This window comes from Stenella coeruleoalba (assembly GCF_951394435.1).
Source record: "Stenella coeruleoalba genome assembly, chromosome: 11".
Classification (NCBI taxonomy): domain Eukaryota; kingdom Metazoa; phylum Chordata; class Mammalia; order Artiodactyla; family Delphinidae; genus Stenella; species Stenella coeruleoalba.
Window position 1 is genome coordinate 80,225,130 of NC_137157.1, and position 15,690 is coordinate 80,240,819.

At 40.2% G+C, this 15,690-nt stretch overlaps 1 protein-coding gene across 3 annotated transcripts in view; it reads left to right on the plus strand.

Moving 5' to 3' along the window:
- Nucleotides 1–209: 209 nt before the first annotated feature.
- The window catches only part of ITPR2 (inositol 1,4,5-trisphosphate receptor type 2), a 527,231-nt gene continuing 511,750 nt past the window's right edge, over nt 210–15,690 (plus strand). For all 3 annotated transcript variants that reach the window (XM_079936794.1, XM_079936796.1, XM_079936795.1), the window contains exon 1: nt 210–694. In XM_079936794.1, coding sequence (XP_079792920.1) covers nt 603–694 — 92 coding nt within the window. In that variant the 5' untranslated portion in view covers nt 210–602. The remainder of the gene's footprint in view (nt 695–15,690) is intronic.

Genomic DNA, 15,690 nt, shown 5'->3' on the forward strand with positions numbered 1-15,690 from the left:
TCAGCGCGCGCCACTGCTTCCCGGGTGGCCGGGCCCCACCCGCTACCCTGGTCGCCCCGCCCCGTACCGGCTCCGCCCCAGGCCGCCGCCGCCTGATTGGCCTCCGCTCTCTCGTCCCCCGGTTCCTCTCCTCCCCTTCGCCCAATGGGCACCACCACCTGGTGCAAAAATTCCCCCGAAGGAGCCGAGGGGCTCTGCAAGCACCGTCTCTGGCCGGGCTGCGGGGACCGCTGCGGCTGGGTGCGGAGCGGGGAGGGTAGGCGGAGGAGGGAGCGGAGGAGGGAGGAGGAGGAGCAAAAGGTGTTGGAGAGAAAACTTCTAAAAGGAACAGGAAACTTGCCGGGGAGGCGGCGGCGGCTGCGGCTCTCCGGGCGTCCGGGCGGCGCACGTCGCGGGGTGTCCGGAGCTGCAGCGCCGCTCCTGGCGGCTCCCCAGGCGCGGGGCAGGGCTGAGCCTGACACTTGATCCCTCGGGCCGTGCCCGCCGCCGCCGCTCTGGGCGCTACAGGCAGGCGCTCCGTTCCTCTGCCGCGGCGGCTCCCCGGAGAGGGCGGCGAGGGCGCAGAGAAGAGGAGGGACGTATTCTTCGGAGCATGAAGCAGCATGTCCGATAAAATGTCCAGCTTCCTCTATATAGGGGACATCGTGTCCCTGTACGCGGAGGGCTCGGTCAACGGCTTCATCAACACGCTGGGGTAAGCCGGGGCGCGGGCTGGGGAGCGCTGGCGCTAGGGCCCCTAGGAACCCATCCCAGTCCCTCGTGGCGCCGCCGCGTGCCCCGGCGCCCGCTCCCGCCTGGGGTGGCCGGGAGGCAGGGCAGGCTCTGCGCCCGCGGACAGCGCCGTGCGCTCGGCTCGCTCGCTCGCAGGAAGCTGCCCATAGAGGCAAGACTTTCTTTGCTACTTCGTAATCTCAAGCTCGGAGACGCATCTGAAAAGGAGGAAGTGATTCAAAAGCCCGGAGACAGGCCCGGTGAAGAAGTCTTCGTTGGGTTCTCCGTGGGTTGTTTTGATTAAAAAAAATTTATTTTCCCTGTGAAACAAAATGCCTCCTCTTCCCCATCTTTTCTCGCCACCGCTCTCAAGCCCTTGTCCTTCAGGGCCGGGTTTGTAAGACCAGTCAATAAAAGTCCGTGGCCTTGGATATGAAACTCAGGCGATGTGGCGAGCGGGAGTGTGGCTTTTCCCTGCGGGAGGAGCTCACCGTCCCACTTCGCTAAAGTGATTTCCTTTTGGCCTTGCCAAACGGGGACTCGCCCCGCCTCGGGGGCAGCCTGGGGGCTCCGACGGCCTCCTGGGTTCTAGAACTCACACCTGATTTCTCCCCTCCCCGGGCTTTGGCCCACTGAAATGCTCAACCTCTCCTGGGACTCGGCCAAGTGCAGGGCTCTTGAGATTGGAGTTGATTTACGAATGGGGGAAATAGATATATAAACATAACCGTGTGCTAGATGGTTAAAGAGGACTTCCTTGATTACTAGTATTTTCTCTCTGTCCTGATTGTAAATACCAGCTCGCACTTTAAACGCACACTGACTGCACTGTATTTTGATGCGTACATTTTTTTGTTGTTGTTACCGCCTGGTCTCAGTAGCTAGACTCCCCAGTCTTAGAGATTTCAAGCTGAGAAACTGGTGTTTCCACTTCGGACTGGTCACTTTTTTCTGCTGTTAGGTTTTAGGGCACATGACTTAACATGCAGTGTCCCCGGACGGTGGCTTTGAGCCATGCCGTTAATGGAGTGGTGTCTACCCCACAGGGGACGTGGACGTCACCAGAACTTCCCCAGTTTCTGTTATTTGTGCATCTCCCTCAATGGGTGAAAGAAGGGAGGTAGATTTAACTTAATCCCTTTAAGATCAATGTTAAGTGAAACTGAAGCATGGAAGAAAAGAATAGCTGTGACAGGTGCTTTTGTGCTGGGTTTGTAAATCATAAGCTGCCATTTGTTTCTCAGAGAGTTCCTAGTACAAGGTCAGTGTTTGGGCTTCCCGCAACGTTTTGCAGATGGACTCTGCTTCACCTCACCCTTCCCCTCTGTAGACTCTCTAGGTGTGTTTAACCTGGTGGTTGATCAGGAAGGGCTTGGGGTCAAATCCCGGCTTCTCTGCCTGTGAACCTTATGACCCTGGGCAAGTCACATAATTGCATCTCAGTTTCCTCACTCATGGTTACTGCCTCGTAGGATTGTGCTGAGGAAGAAGTGAGTTAACATAAGGTGCTTAGCACAGTACGTGGCGTATGAGCACTTGTATTAAGGGTTAGCTGTTGTAATTGTCACTACCTAGGTGGCTGTGAGTGACAGTTACAGTCGTGGGCAAAATAATAAAAAGGATTAGGAATAGAGTATAAAACCTAGTGAAATAAAAAACCATGTTTTTGTAGTGTCTCATTCAGCAAAGGTATGTGTTTCGGTCACTACATACTTTAGCAGTTGTGGAGTCTGTCCTGCTCATTTTGGAGACAGAGAAACCTAGGGGAAGAGAAATGAAGTGACTTACCTGTGAAGCAGAGGAAGGACATTAATGCCAAAAGCTGGAACTATAACCCTGTCTCCAGACTTTCAGCCAAGTGTGTGTTTCGTTGGTTACACATCATCTTGAGAAAAAGAAGCTTTAATGTAGCGTATGTTTGTATAAAATATTTATTCATATTCAACATTTCTTGCTGGTGTTTTGGAAGTTGAGTTGCCTTAGAGTGTGTTTGTGCAGTATTATTTTTCCGTTGACAAACTGATTCTTGTTGAGGTTAATATGACAAGACCTCTGTGCAGCTCAATTCTAAGGTGAGGACGGATCGTTGGAAATGCTGCCGCTGGTGAAGCTTGGTGCTCTGATTAGATATCCTTTTTCTTTAACTCATGGAACTACGTTGGCCTGAGAGTTTTAGTAGTTACAAAGCTGGCAGGAGCCTATGTTCATGCCACATGAAATGTTATCTAGGCAAAGTAGCATCACCTACTTTGTTAGCTTAGATGACAACTGGTAGATACTTTAGGATGTGTTTTAGGACCATGAAATCAAAGCAGCATTATAGTTTTTCATTATACTTTTGTAGGCTCATTATACAGCTTTTCTATCAAAGACAGAGTACATACTTCAAGTTGAATTTCTTTGCTCTTCTATAGTTGGAGGTCAGTTGTCCAAGGTCTGTTGCTAATTATGACCTTGTTCATATCATTTATTCTCTTTTCTGTGTCAGCATGTCTTTGTGGAGAGTAAGAGAAGGAGTATATGATGTCCCTGCCCCTGGAATATTATAAAAGTGAATGAAAGAGACAGAAAGGAAAGAGCCCATTTTTTTTAAAGAGTTGCTAGGAAAATCCACATTACGCTTATATTATTGTGGGCCTTAAGTTTCTTCAAAGTTGTGGGAATTGTTAAAGTGAATCAGAGAGCTCCATGGGAGACACTGGCATTGTATCTATTTAGCCAGCATAGTTCGTTCCACTGTAATATTAAAAACTCAACGGAAGAGCTAAAAACGAGGCTGGAAGTTTCTGATTTCTATCTTTGCTGTTTATCTATTTGACGCTTTTGGTTGCATGATGGTTTTTCAAATTCACCTTAGGAGATAGTTAGTGAGAATGGAGTTTACAGCATTACAGGTAATTCATACATATTTATTTTTCTGCAGATAAATTTTGTCTGATTTTAGTATCTCGTGTATAAATTTGTTTGGCAGGATGCACATTGTTATTATTGCTTTTGGGAATTTTTGTAATAAGGTCATGAATTTTTCACCTGAAAAAAATCACAGTTTCACTCTATTAGAGTTTAGTAGGCCCTTTCAGAGGCCCTTCCAACTGGAAATGTAGGAAGCTTTTTGTAGGCTCTGTGACCTAGCTTTTAAGTTTGATATCTCAGTCTGAGGAATTAGACTGCTCCGGTTGCAAAGACTTGCATTTCCCTTTTTCCCCCAGTTATCCTTTAACCAGGATTTACCTGACGTTTCTGAACCCTGAGTTATTGCTAAATGAGGTAGAGTATTGTTCTCCCAGCTTGTATTGGTGCAAAAGGGGCCTGGTTTATGTTTTCTAACTTAATTTTTCATCTAAAGATCTATTTAGGAAACACTTATCTTGACTTAAGGAAAACTACTTTAAATCCTGTTGGATGAAGATGGTGAATATATTTTAAATAAACAATTTTTTTTTGTACTGTACATTTTAGGGTTATGGTTTTTATTTTTCTTTTAAAAGAGAAGGGAGGGGGCTTCCCTGGTGGTACAGTGGTTGAGAGTCTGCCCGCCGATGCAGGGGACACGGGTTCGTGCCCCGGTCCGGGAGGATCCCACATGCCGCGGAGTGGCTGGGCCCGTGAGCCTTGGCCGCTGAGCCTGCGTGTCTGGAGCCTGTGCTCCGCAAAGGGAGAGACCACAACAGTGAGAGGCCCACATACCGCAAAAAAAAAAAAAATAATAGAAGGGAGGACTTTTGGGATATGTTGTACAATTTCAGATGCGGTGTTACTTTTGTTTTTTCTTTTTTTATTTTTAAATTGAAGTATAGTTGATTTACAATGTTACATTAATTTCTGCTATACAGTGAAGTGATTCAGTTATACATATATATACATTCTTTTTTTTAATATTCTTTTCCATTGTGGTTTATCACAGGACACTGAATATAGTTCTCTGCGCTATACAGTAGGACCTTGTTGTTTATCCATTCTATGTATAAAAGGTACATCTGCTCACCCCAACCTCCCACTCCGTTCCTCCCCCAACTCCCTCCCCCTTGGCAACCACCAGTCTGTTCTCTATGTCTGTGAGTCTGTTTCTGTTCATTTCTGTCATATTTTAGATTCCACTTATAAGTGATATCACATGGTATTTGTCTTTCTCTTTCGAATTTACTTAGTATGATAATCTCTAGTTGCATCCATGTTGCTACAAATGGCATTATTTCATTCTTTTTTTATGGCTGAGTAATAGTCCATTGTATATATGCACCACATCTTCTTTATCCATTCATCTGTCGACGGACATATAGGTTGTTTCCATGTCTTGGCTATTGTGAAGAATGCTGCTATGAACATAGGGGTGCATGTATCTTTTTGAACTAGAGTTTTGTCTGGCTATCTGCCCAGGAGTAGGATTGCTGGATCATACGGTAGTTCTATTTTTTAGTTTTCTGAGGAAGCTCCACACTGTTCTCCATAGCAGCTGCACCAACTTACATTCCCACCAACAGTGTAGGAGGGTTCCCTTTGCTCCATACCCTCTCCAGCATTTGTTATTTGTAGACTTTTTAATGATGGCCATTCTGACTGGTGTGAGGTGCTACCTCATTGTAGTTTTGATTTGTATCAAATGCAGTGTTAATTGTCCCTTCCTCCTTCCTCCATTTCTTTATACTAAGATTTACTTCCCTGGTCATTGACACTTCTGACACTTCATATTTTGGGTATATCAACTTGACCAATGGTCAGGTACCACACAGTGGGAGTGAGCATGGCAGAATTCCCAGGACGGGTGGGACAGTAGAATCAATAGAAAGTATACAGTTGTTTCATTGTCTGTTCTCCATGTGGCTGAGAGGTTAGTGAATGACAAGTGCGCACGTGTGTGTGTGTGGTGTTTATGCACGTCTGTATACATATGTTTAAGTGATTGTTGCCTTTGACTTGTGGCTTCTTTTTGGGATCTACTAAGAATCAGCACCCACTAATTAAGGTCTGAGAAAACACTCAGGTGACCACCCATTGGTGCAGTGACTGCCAAGTATCATGACAGTGTTTTACCAGAGTGGGAAAAGATCAGGGCCCTTATTCTTAATTACTGCTTGATTGTGGCCAATTCAATGCGCTTTTTAATTCCTTTGTTTCCATGTTCAACAGTAGACATCAGGTAGGGGGACGGTGGGTCACACAGTGTATAATTCTGACTTAATTGCTTAGATGGATGAATAAGACTTATGTTTTATTTTTACCAATTATAGTCCTTTGAATTTCCCTTCCTGATCTTTTTTCTGCTTAAAGTTTTAATATTTAAATGGTTGCAGATTTGATTTATTATTATTTTTCTTATTTAATTGTGCTATTCTTATCATGGTTTGAAAAATCTTTCCCTTAGTAGGACTGTTTGATCAGTAGAGAGTCATAGATGAAGCAAGGAATGGTTATAGCCAACTTTTATATTTGCATAATTTGTAATTTATCTTTAGCCTCTTCTAAACAGAACCCCACCAAGTAACAGCATTATTTTCTGCTATAACTAGGTGTATGAACTTAGCTTTGTTTTGGCTAGGGCATATGTTACTGTGATAAAAGTGTCTAAAAATCTGTTGGGTATTTGCATGTGTGTTTAGTGGGGAGGAAGAAGACAGTATAATCTTGAATACTGAGTTGTTCTGGAAAGTCTAAGGGTTAGTAGTGTCATGTTATGGAACTTTAAATCAGCTGGAGTACAAAGACAGTTTCTGAAGTGGTGAACATAAAGTCTATTTTAAGCTGAAAGGTCCACCATTTCTTAAACTTAAGTCATTCTGTAAACAACACTGCAGCTTTTAGACCCGCTCAGTCAGGTAAACAACCATCGTTCCTTAAGTACCCCTGATCCTTGGCTTTGATAGAAAGAGAATTCAGAAGCAGTTGCTTGGCCTCATTCTAGATTTAACAGAGGTTTTTTGCTTAAAATTTTTTTTTTTTTGCGTAGGTAGCACTTTTCACAGTCATGTTTCCCCTTTGGAACTGTTCTTGTATAGATAGCGTGTATATAACTTACAGAATAGAGACAGATTACTTTAAAACTTTAAAGTTAAATTCAAACTTTAAAACTTAAATTCCAGGCACAAGGTATATCTTCATATATAAATACAAAGGAAGTAACAGTGGTCTTCTATGACAAATTTCTAGCATAACAATAGATTGAATTTTACTCCTTTTTTTTTTTTTTTTTTTTGTGGTACGCGGGCCTCTCACTGTTGTGGCCTCTCCCGTTGCGGAGCACAGGCTCAGGACGCACAGGCTCAGTGGCCATGGCTCACGGGCCCAGCCGCTCCGCGGCATGTGGGATCTTCCCGGACCGGGGCACGAACGCGTGTCCCCAGCATCGGCAGGCGGACTCTCAACCACTGCGCCACCAGGGAAGCCCTTTATTGAATATCTTTGAAATGGTTGGATTAGCCCTCTCAAAATTCAAATCAATGATTGGTTAATAATGCTACTTTATAGTTTATTCTGACACAAACCTATAGAACTCCAACCCTGAATTAAGAATAAATTATCAGTTTATTCAGAAAAAAATTTAATCATAAAATTGAAAATGTGTCCGCATCGTGAATCCAGTCTATGGACCTTTCCTGGTGATGTGGTTTATGCTGGAGGATGCTGCAGACTGAATCATTGGTTCACCTGACGCATATTTAACGAGCCCTGACTATGAGTTAGGGATACAGTATGAAGAGATGCCAGATATTGTGCTATTTTAAATTATTATCTCAAAAACTCAAACTTCCTTTGAGAAATCTGTGGTATGACACTTGACTAGGATCTATGGGAATCTAAAGGCATTTGATAGTTTTGCTCTCACAGTTGTAAATGCCGCAAGATCAGGAACTGACTCTGACTTTATAATCCTTGTATGCTCAGCACCTCACACAATTCCTGGTAAATGGTAGGCATTTAATAAATATTTGTGAAATCAATGTAGTCATTATTTAGTAATGGAGATAAGATTGGTATTGAATAACTGCAACATAAAGCAATTCTTTTCAAATAAAGATGATTAAAAACCGTATTCAGAGGGAAACAGAGGAGGATTCTTCCTCTGGCTGGTATGACCTGAGGAGGACTTCAAGGAGGAGGTGGTATGTAACTGAACTTTGGAGGATCATTAAGATGGATATTTGTCTCAAATCTATACCCATAATTTGATCATATATTCTTGGTACTTTTTTCTTTTATTAAAAAAATTGGTGACGTTTTATTGTTCATTTTAATAGCTCCAAAAAAGGAAGGAAACAATTTGATATTATTGAGATATGCAAAGATAGAAGAAATCATCAAAAACCATATTTTATGCTTATTTATCAAATGTGAGAGCTTTAAGTTTGATTCAGACCCTCTGAGTTTATTTGGACTGCCTTCAATCCTTGTCATGTGTGCTGAGTTTACTGAGACCAGAGATGAAGAGGGCAGGATATAAAGCCCAGAAACTTGGCAATTTTGGGGGGGAATTTTACAATGTTGCCAGCTCCTTTGCATATTCTGTTTTCACTCCTTTCCCCTTTATTTTTCCTTAGCCCCAGTGTTTCGTAGTTTTTCTTCATTAATCATGAACTTCAGTAGTCTTCTAGATCCCTGGAAGCTTTGGCATTAAGGACAACTTTCCATCTGTAATAAAATAGTTCTAAATTTTTTTGTCTCATAGTGCCTGTGACTATTCAACACACACACACACGCACACACACGCACGCGCACACACACACACACACACACTCTCGCTCTCTCTCCCCCACTTGGCATAGAATACCCTTCTGGTATGTGTGCAGTACACCATGCCCTCATTTCCTTTTGGTGTTTAACAAGCGATAGAGGCCATAGATAGAGTCCCATGAATGCCGGGAAAGACTTAGGAAGTAAACAGAACATAATCTATATTCGTATCTAAATTCTTAATTCAAGCACATGTTACTGAGGTTCTATCTAGTAAAGTGTTTGAGTCATTGTTAAACTGTCATCATAAAAATCTCTGTGAAAATTACAAAATGCTGGACTTTTATATGTTAGTTATCCAAAAAATTCCTCAGTGGAGTCTTAGAAAAAACTTTTAGGTTTCTAATTAATTCCTAGATATCTAGCTCTCCAAGACCTTGTGGTAATGACTGATTGTGAAATAGATACCATAATATCTAGCTCTCCAAGACCTTGTGGTAATGACTGATTAGGAAATAGCCACTAGGAGCAGACACTACTGCTGTCCGTATATCTCCTGTTTCAAGAGGATTCTGCAAATTGTGTAAGGAATTTATGGATCAGCAGAGCTAAATATAAGAGCTCAAACAAACAAACAAAAACCCAGCAAAAAGAAACTGGATTAAAAAATTCTTGATTAACTTTCTAGCGGCAAATAGAAGTATTATTTGTAAAAATTTCAGAGAATAAAGTGCTCTCCAACTCACATTTAGTTAAATTTTTGAAAGCCTCGTACTGAATTGTCTTGGAACTCTTGAAAAACAATCTATAGGTATCCCTTGCTATCCCAGTTCTTACTGTGTTGTCACAAAAGCTCCAGAGATTTGGAAAGCAAAGGACATTTGCATATCCCTTTGCCCATATGGATAAAGCTTAAGAGTTGAGTATTAGAACTAAGGTTCTGTTGTTTGTAAGGAACAGAAACCATCTTTGGACAGCTTAAGGAAAGAAGGAAATTATTAGTATAAAGATACTGGAGGAGCTCCAAGAAATTGAATGATGAGCTGAACAACTGAGCATTAAGAAAGGCAGAAACCCAGTGCTGCTGTGGGCATCTCAGTAGCAGAACCTTCTCTCTGGGTCCTGCCATTTACATGACTAGGATACAGCAGTTTCCTATACTCTGTATCTCTCTTCTTCTTCTTCTTCTTTTAAAATTTTATTTATTTATTTATTTATTTACTTTTGGCTGTGTTGGGTCTTCATTTCTGTGCGAGGGCTTTCCTCTAGTTGCGGCAAGCAGGGGCCACTCTTCATCGCGGTGCGCGGGCCTCTCACTATCGCGGCCTCTCTTGTTGCGGAGCACAGGCTCTAGAGCACAGGCTCGGTAGCTGTGGCTCACGGGCCTAGCTGCTCCGTGGCATGTGGGATCTTCCCAGACCAGGGCTCGAAGCCGTGTCCCCTGCATTGGCAGGTGGATTCTCAACCACTGCACCACCTGGGAAGCCCAGTATCTCTCTTCTTAACATTGAAAATACAGAGTGATAGAATTTGGCCCCTCTTGGATTATTCACTTATGTCCATAAAAGAAAGTCACGAGGCCAGATCTGACTACCAGGGATATCCCTGTTAGCAGGGCTCCGAGTTTTGCCTGCTTCTGGGGCATTGTGGTAGGGCAGAAGGAAAGCACAGAGGACCTGGGCATGAGCTGAGGTGTTACCGCTTAGTAGGTAATTTAATACTAACTTCTTAGCACCTTTTAAAATAAATTATGGTAATATACATAACATAAACTGTACCATCTTATTCATTTTTAAGTGTAAAATTCAGTGGCGTTAAGTGCACTCACAATATTGGGCAACCATCACCATTACCCATTTTCATCATCCCAAACAAACTCTTTATCCTTTTGACAATAACTCCCCATCGTCTCCCCCACCATCCGCCGTAATCCCTAGTCTAGTTTCTGTCTATGAATTTACCTATTCTAGGGGCCTTGTATACGTAGAATCATACGATATTGGTCCTTTTGTGTCTGGCTTATTTTACTAAGCATAATGTTTCCAAGGATCATCCGCATTGTAACATGTATCAGTACTCCATTCCTTTTTATTGCTGAATAATATCCCATTGTAAGGATACAGCACATTGTGTTTCATCACAATTCATCAGTTGATTATCATTTGTGTTGTTTCTATTTTTTGACTATGATGAAAAATGCTGTGATGAATATTTGTGTACAAGGTTCTATGTGGACATATGTTCTTAATTCCTTTGGGTATATACCTAAGCAGGGGAATTGCTGGATCATATAGTAACGTATTTAACATTTTGCCTCCGCCTTTCCTGTTCTCCTTACCGTGCTTTACCTTTTTTTACATACCATCTTATTACACACAGTATAATTTACTATTTATTGTGTTCATTGTTTATCATCTGTCTACACTGGTAGAATGTAAGCTCTTTGAAGGCAGAGATCTTTTGTTTTGTCACTGCGCATCTCAAGTGCTTGACTCCATAAATATTTATTGAATGAATATTTGTTGAATTAAGATATGCATATTCCCAAATCTTTAAGTAGCTGTTAATATCAGTCCCTTTCTGGAAAAAAGTCAATGTAATTGTAAAGTCAGTGTAATTGTTCTCATTAAATATTTTGAGAATTCATATGGGTAATTCTTTTAAAATGGATGAAGGCTGCCACTGGATTTATAGTGCCATTAAATCTTGCTATACTAGGTACTTTTATCATCTCTTGGGTCGTATCTCTGCACCTACCTAGTCCAACATGTGATAAAACTTACAGCCTAGAAAAAGTAATGTATATAGCCTTATTTAATGATTTGTATGTTATAGGCACATTAAAGTTAATATTTATGAAAGTTCAATTTTGTTTTTAATGTGTGCAAAGAGTTGAATTTGTAAGCATTTTGTGAGACCATTTCTTAATTTCCATCAGCCCTTTCTCTTAGTGGATAATATATAATACATCCAGGGAAATATTTTATACTTTAACAGCTATCAGCAGAAAAGTTTAGTTGGAAATAATTTGCCAATTTGGAATCAGAAAGTAATTGGGGAATCTATAGAACTTTAGAAAAATAGAAGAGGGCATACAGCAACTTGTAATTTTTATTTTTGAAATTTAGGAGTAAGTGTCTGGAAAGGGATAGGCATTTCAATATAGGTTGAGGAGAACAAATGAATGGTATTTTTGTTTTTCATTACTTTATATTCTTTCTATTGACTAAGTCGTTTTAATGTGCTTTGCCTCAGTCTTACTCTAAAAGACATGTTTGGTCATTCTCTTTAAGAACTTGAAATTCTCCGGTGTTGTACTCTTATTCTTGGAATCCTCACTGGTAGCGGTGTACAAATGAGAACTTCTCTGAGAGCATATCTGCGTATAGGACAGAGAAATAAAGTGAAAAATGTAGATATGTAAAAATTACACAATAATAATTTAAAAAAGCAAAACAAGGTCGTTCTATTCCCTCTAGTTCTAACATCCACTATGATGTTTAAAAATACAATATCTTTAGAAAATAATTTTGAGATGAAAGATACAAAATGTTATCAGAGTTCTGCTTCATTTCTATAACATCCAGATGAATCCTTTTGAAGTGTATCATACCAAGTAAAGACAGTGACTTAAAAAATCTCACCCAAATCACCAAACACAGTTACGTTAGGGATCCAAAGTAAGGTAATGATTTAAGGACCAGTTACTTGTGTTTGGCTAAAGTGTTCAATGTCATTGCTAGTATCAGGGACATAACTACTTAAAACATTTGCATTTCAAGTAGATTTTTGGTTTCAGCCATGTTTTCAAAGAGGGTAATTTCAGTCTTGGTTTGTTAAAATAGGCAGGGAAGGTAAAGGACGGAATTTTGTTGTATTGAGGACTCTACTTGTGGCTAGGAATGGTAAATACTATGACATTTTAAATCAAATCAAGACTCGTTGATGAAAGTGTTAGTTATCTAAAACTTTACTAAATTAATCCATTGCTAGGATTAATAACAAATGATAAAGGGCCTTTATTTACCTTTCTTCCCTATTTACCTGGCAGGACATGATTTAGTAATTGAGTTCCAATTCTAAATCCATGTCAAGAATGAGTCTCCTTTCCTGGTCAGTACAAATGAAGTCATTGTATCTGTCAGGGTGAAACCAAGTACTTATTTCTGAAGTCTTGGCTGCTAAAGAATCTCTCAGAACTGGGTCTTAAAAATTATCAAATTACAAGTCGAAAAACACTGTTAATTACTGGAGAATCCGAATAAAGAATTGTTTAAGTAAACTGACATGTACAAGTCTTGAGAGGCAGTAATTACTTTGGCAACAAGATATCCATAAATTTATACCATTAACATTTTCTAAAGAGTAGATCAACATTTGTATTGCACATTTTTTTTCAAAATAGAAGTTATAATAAACTTAATATCAACTGAATCATTTAGTTTGAACTGTATTTAATTTAGCAAAAAATGCATATTAATTTTTATTTCTGTATCAGAGATTGCTAGTTATTCCCCCAAATTAATTTTTCCCTCTTCCATACTAATAGAAGTACTTGAGTTTGTGGATGCTCAGAATAAAGACCACGTTCCTTAGCCTCCCTTGTAGCCAGGTGTGGCCTCAGACTATCATTTGTGGTTAGGTTCTTAAAGGAGAGGTTTACTCTCCTCCTTCCTTTCCTCCCTATCCAGTCCCCATTCAGCTATTTGTAATGTGGCAGGGAAGAAGCCACCTTGAACCATGTGGATGAGGCCAATACTTCAGGAATAATAGAATATCAAGAAATGAACCTGATCTCTGGACAACCTCAAATCCTGACTCTACTGTATTCGAACAGAAGATGAAACTAGATGGGCAGACAAGGACCAGATCATGTATTCCCCATTAGGCAGTGTGAGGCCATTGATGGATTGTTAAGTAGAAGAATGAAATAATCAGCTTTTGCTCTAGGAAGATCAGACGGTGGTAAAGAGAAATAGAAGAAGGCTGCAAATGGCAGGCATGGGAGGAATCAGGTGATACATGAAGGCAGCCTGAATCCAGCAGCTGGAGTTGGGAATGAAGAGTAGCTTGTCATCAGAATCATTGAAAGGGCAGTATCTTTGTTTAGTGTTTGCCTTTAGACCCCAAAAGATTTATGAATTAAAATATTCATTGATGCTTTATTACTTTAAAAAATGGAACATATACACTTGAAAGAAGTTTCCCCTTCATTTGCTTACAGTTGGTTAGAATGTCATTACGCCCGGTATGACTTCAGGCTTTCCATGGTTCTGGGAAGAGGTACAAGCCTTGTCTTGCACCATATTTCCATCCTCTGGCTCTGTTTCAGGCATAAGGCCTTTTTTTCCCCCTTTTTAGTTGCACAAACATTCTGAGCTCCCTCTTACCATAGGGCCTTTTCACATGTTTGTTTCCTCTTTCGATTGGTTTCCCCTCTTAACCCCCTACGCCTTTCACCTAATTAATGCCTGTTTATCATTCAGATTTCAGCTCTGTGATACTTCTTTTTTCTTTTAATTTTTATTGAAGTCGAGTTGATTTACAATGTTGTGGCAATCTCTGCTGCACAGCAAAGTGACTCAGTTATCCACATACAGACATTCTTTTTTTTATATTCTTTTCCATTACGGTTTATCACAGGATATTGAATATAGCTCCCTGTGCTATACAGTAGGACCTTGTTGTTTATCCATCCTCTATATAATAGTTTACATCTGCTCATCCCACACTCCCAGTCCTTCCCTCCCCCACCCCCCTCCCCTTGGCAACCACATGTCTGTTCTCTATGTCTGTGAGTCTGTTTCTGTTTTGTAGATAGGTTCATTTTTGCCGTATTGTAGATTCCTCTGTGACACTTGTGCAGTGAGCTTTTCCTGATCTCCCTGACTGTGTGAGCTCCCTTTGCTGCATATATGCTCATACAGCACCATATTTGTTTCCTTCAGAAAATTTATCCCAGTTGTAGTTTGAATTGTACTTCTATTTATAAGATTTATAAGATTATTGGATTATGTATGTTTCTCCCACTAGACTTTAAACTCTGTAAGGGCAGCAACTGTGTTGTGTACAGTTATGTCCTCAATATCTTGCACAGTGTCTGTCACATAACAGGTATTCAAGAAATATACTGAACAAATGAATATTTTAGCATGATGGTTAAGAGGATGAGTGTTTGATTCAGACAAACCTGGTTTCAAATTATGGCTTTACTCCTTCTCATGGTATGATCTTTGGAAGTTACTTAATATCGAGAACCTCAATTTCCTTATCTGTAAGGTGGGATTATTGCCTGGCTTGTAGTATTGCCATGATGACTAATGGCAGTTAAAATATGTAAAACTCTTAGTAAGCATCAGGCCCTTGGGCACCTAAGTGTTAAATAGGTGGAAACCATTATTATTATTATTACTACTACTATTATTTTTATATCTGAAAAATCAGCAGGAGTCTCTTTGGAGGCTTGGCCAAGTTCATATTGCATTAATTTAAAAGTTCTGCTGTATTATGTTTATAAAAATTTGCAGTAAACCAGTTTTTCAGCTGGTATTTGTTTAGTAGGCTATTCAAAGGCACTCCGCCTTATCTATTGTTTATTTTGTTTTTGGACCTTTTTTTCCCCCTTCCTTACTTTGATAATGCATACTACTAAACTGCAGGCACTTATAATTATCTTTTCTTAGTGGTTTGATGCATGCTATCTTTTTGGTGTAATGCAAACACCCGAAGTGTATCAGCATTAGTAATAACCTTAGAATTGCTTGGCATATATATATATATATATATATATATATACCATATCTTCCTTGACTAGAATTTTCAAGTCTTGTTAAATTTTAAAGCCAACATGTTATTTCAGTTGCTAACATTTCTCCCTACTGGAACATAGTGGTAAAAGGAAACAGTTTTGTTTTATTTATTGAGACAAAGCAAATGTTTGCTTTGGAGCCATTAGAATGGATGTTTTGCACAAGTTTCCTATTGGCCAAGAATTCCTGCTAAACTTCAGTGACTGTTAGAGGGATTAGCAAAAACATGTATCTAACTTGGATAATGAATCAGTTGACAAATAAACAAATTGGTCTAGGACAGTCTTGTCAGATTTTAAACAGTGACTGATCAAAGGATAATGGTTACTTCTCTTTAGAATGCTAATGAATTTTAGACAAAATCCTAGGGATATGAAAGGCATAGAGAGTGTATCTTATTCCTGCCTCTTAGATATACCTAATGAACAAAAATTATCCGGCTGTAGCCTTCTTTTGGTTATGCCATAAAAGGAGATTTTACTATTTTCTAAATCTTCGTGTGTAT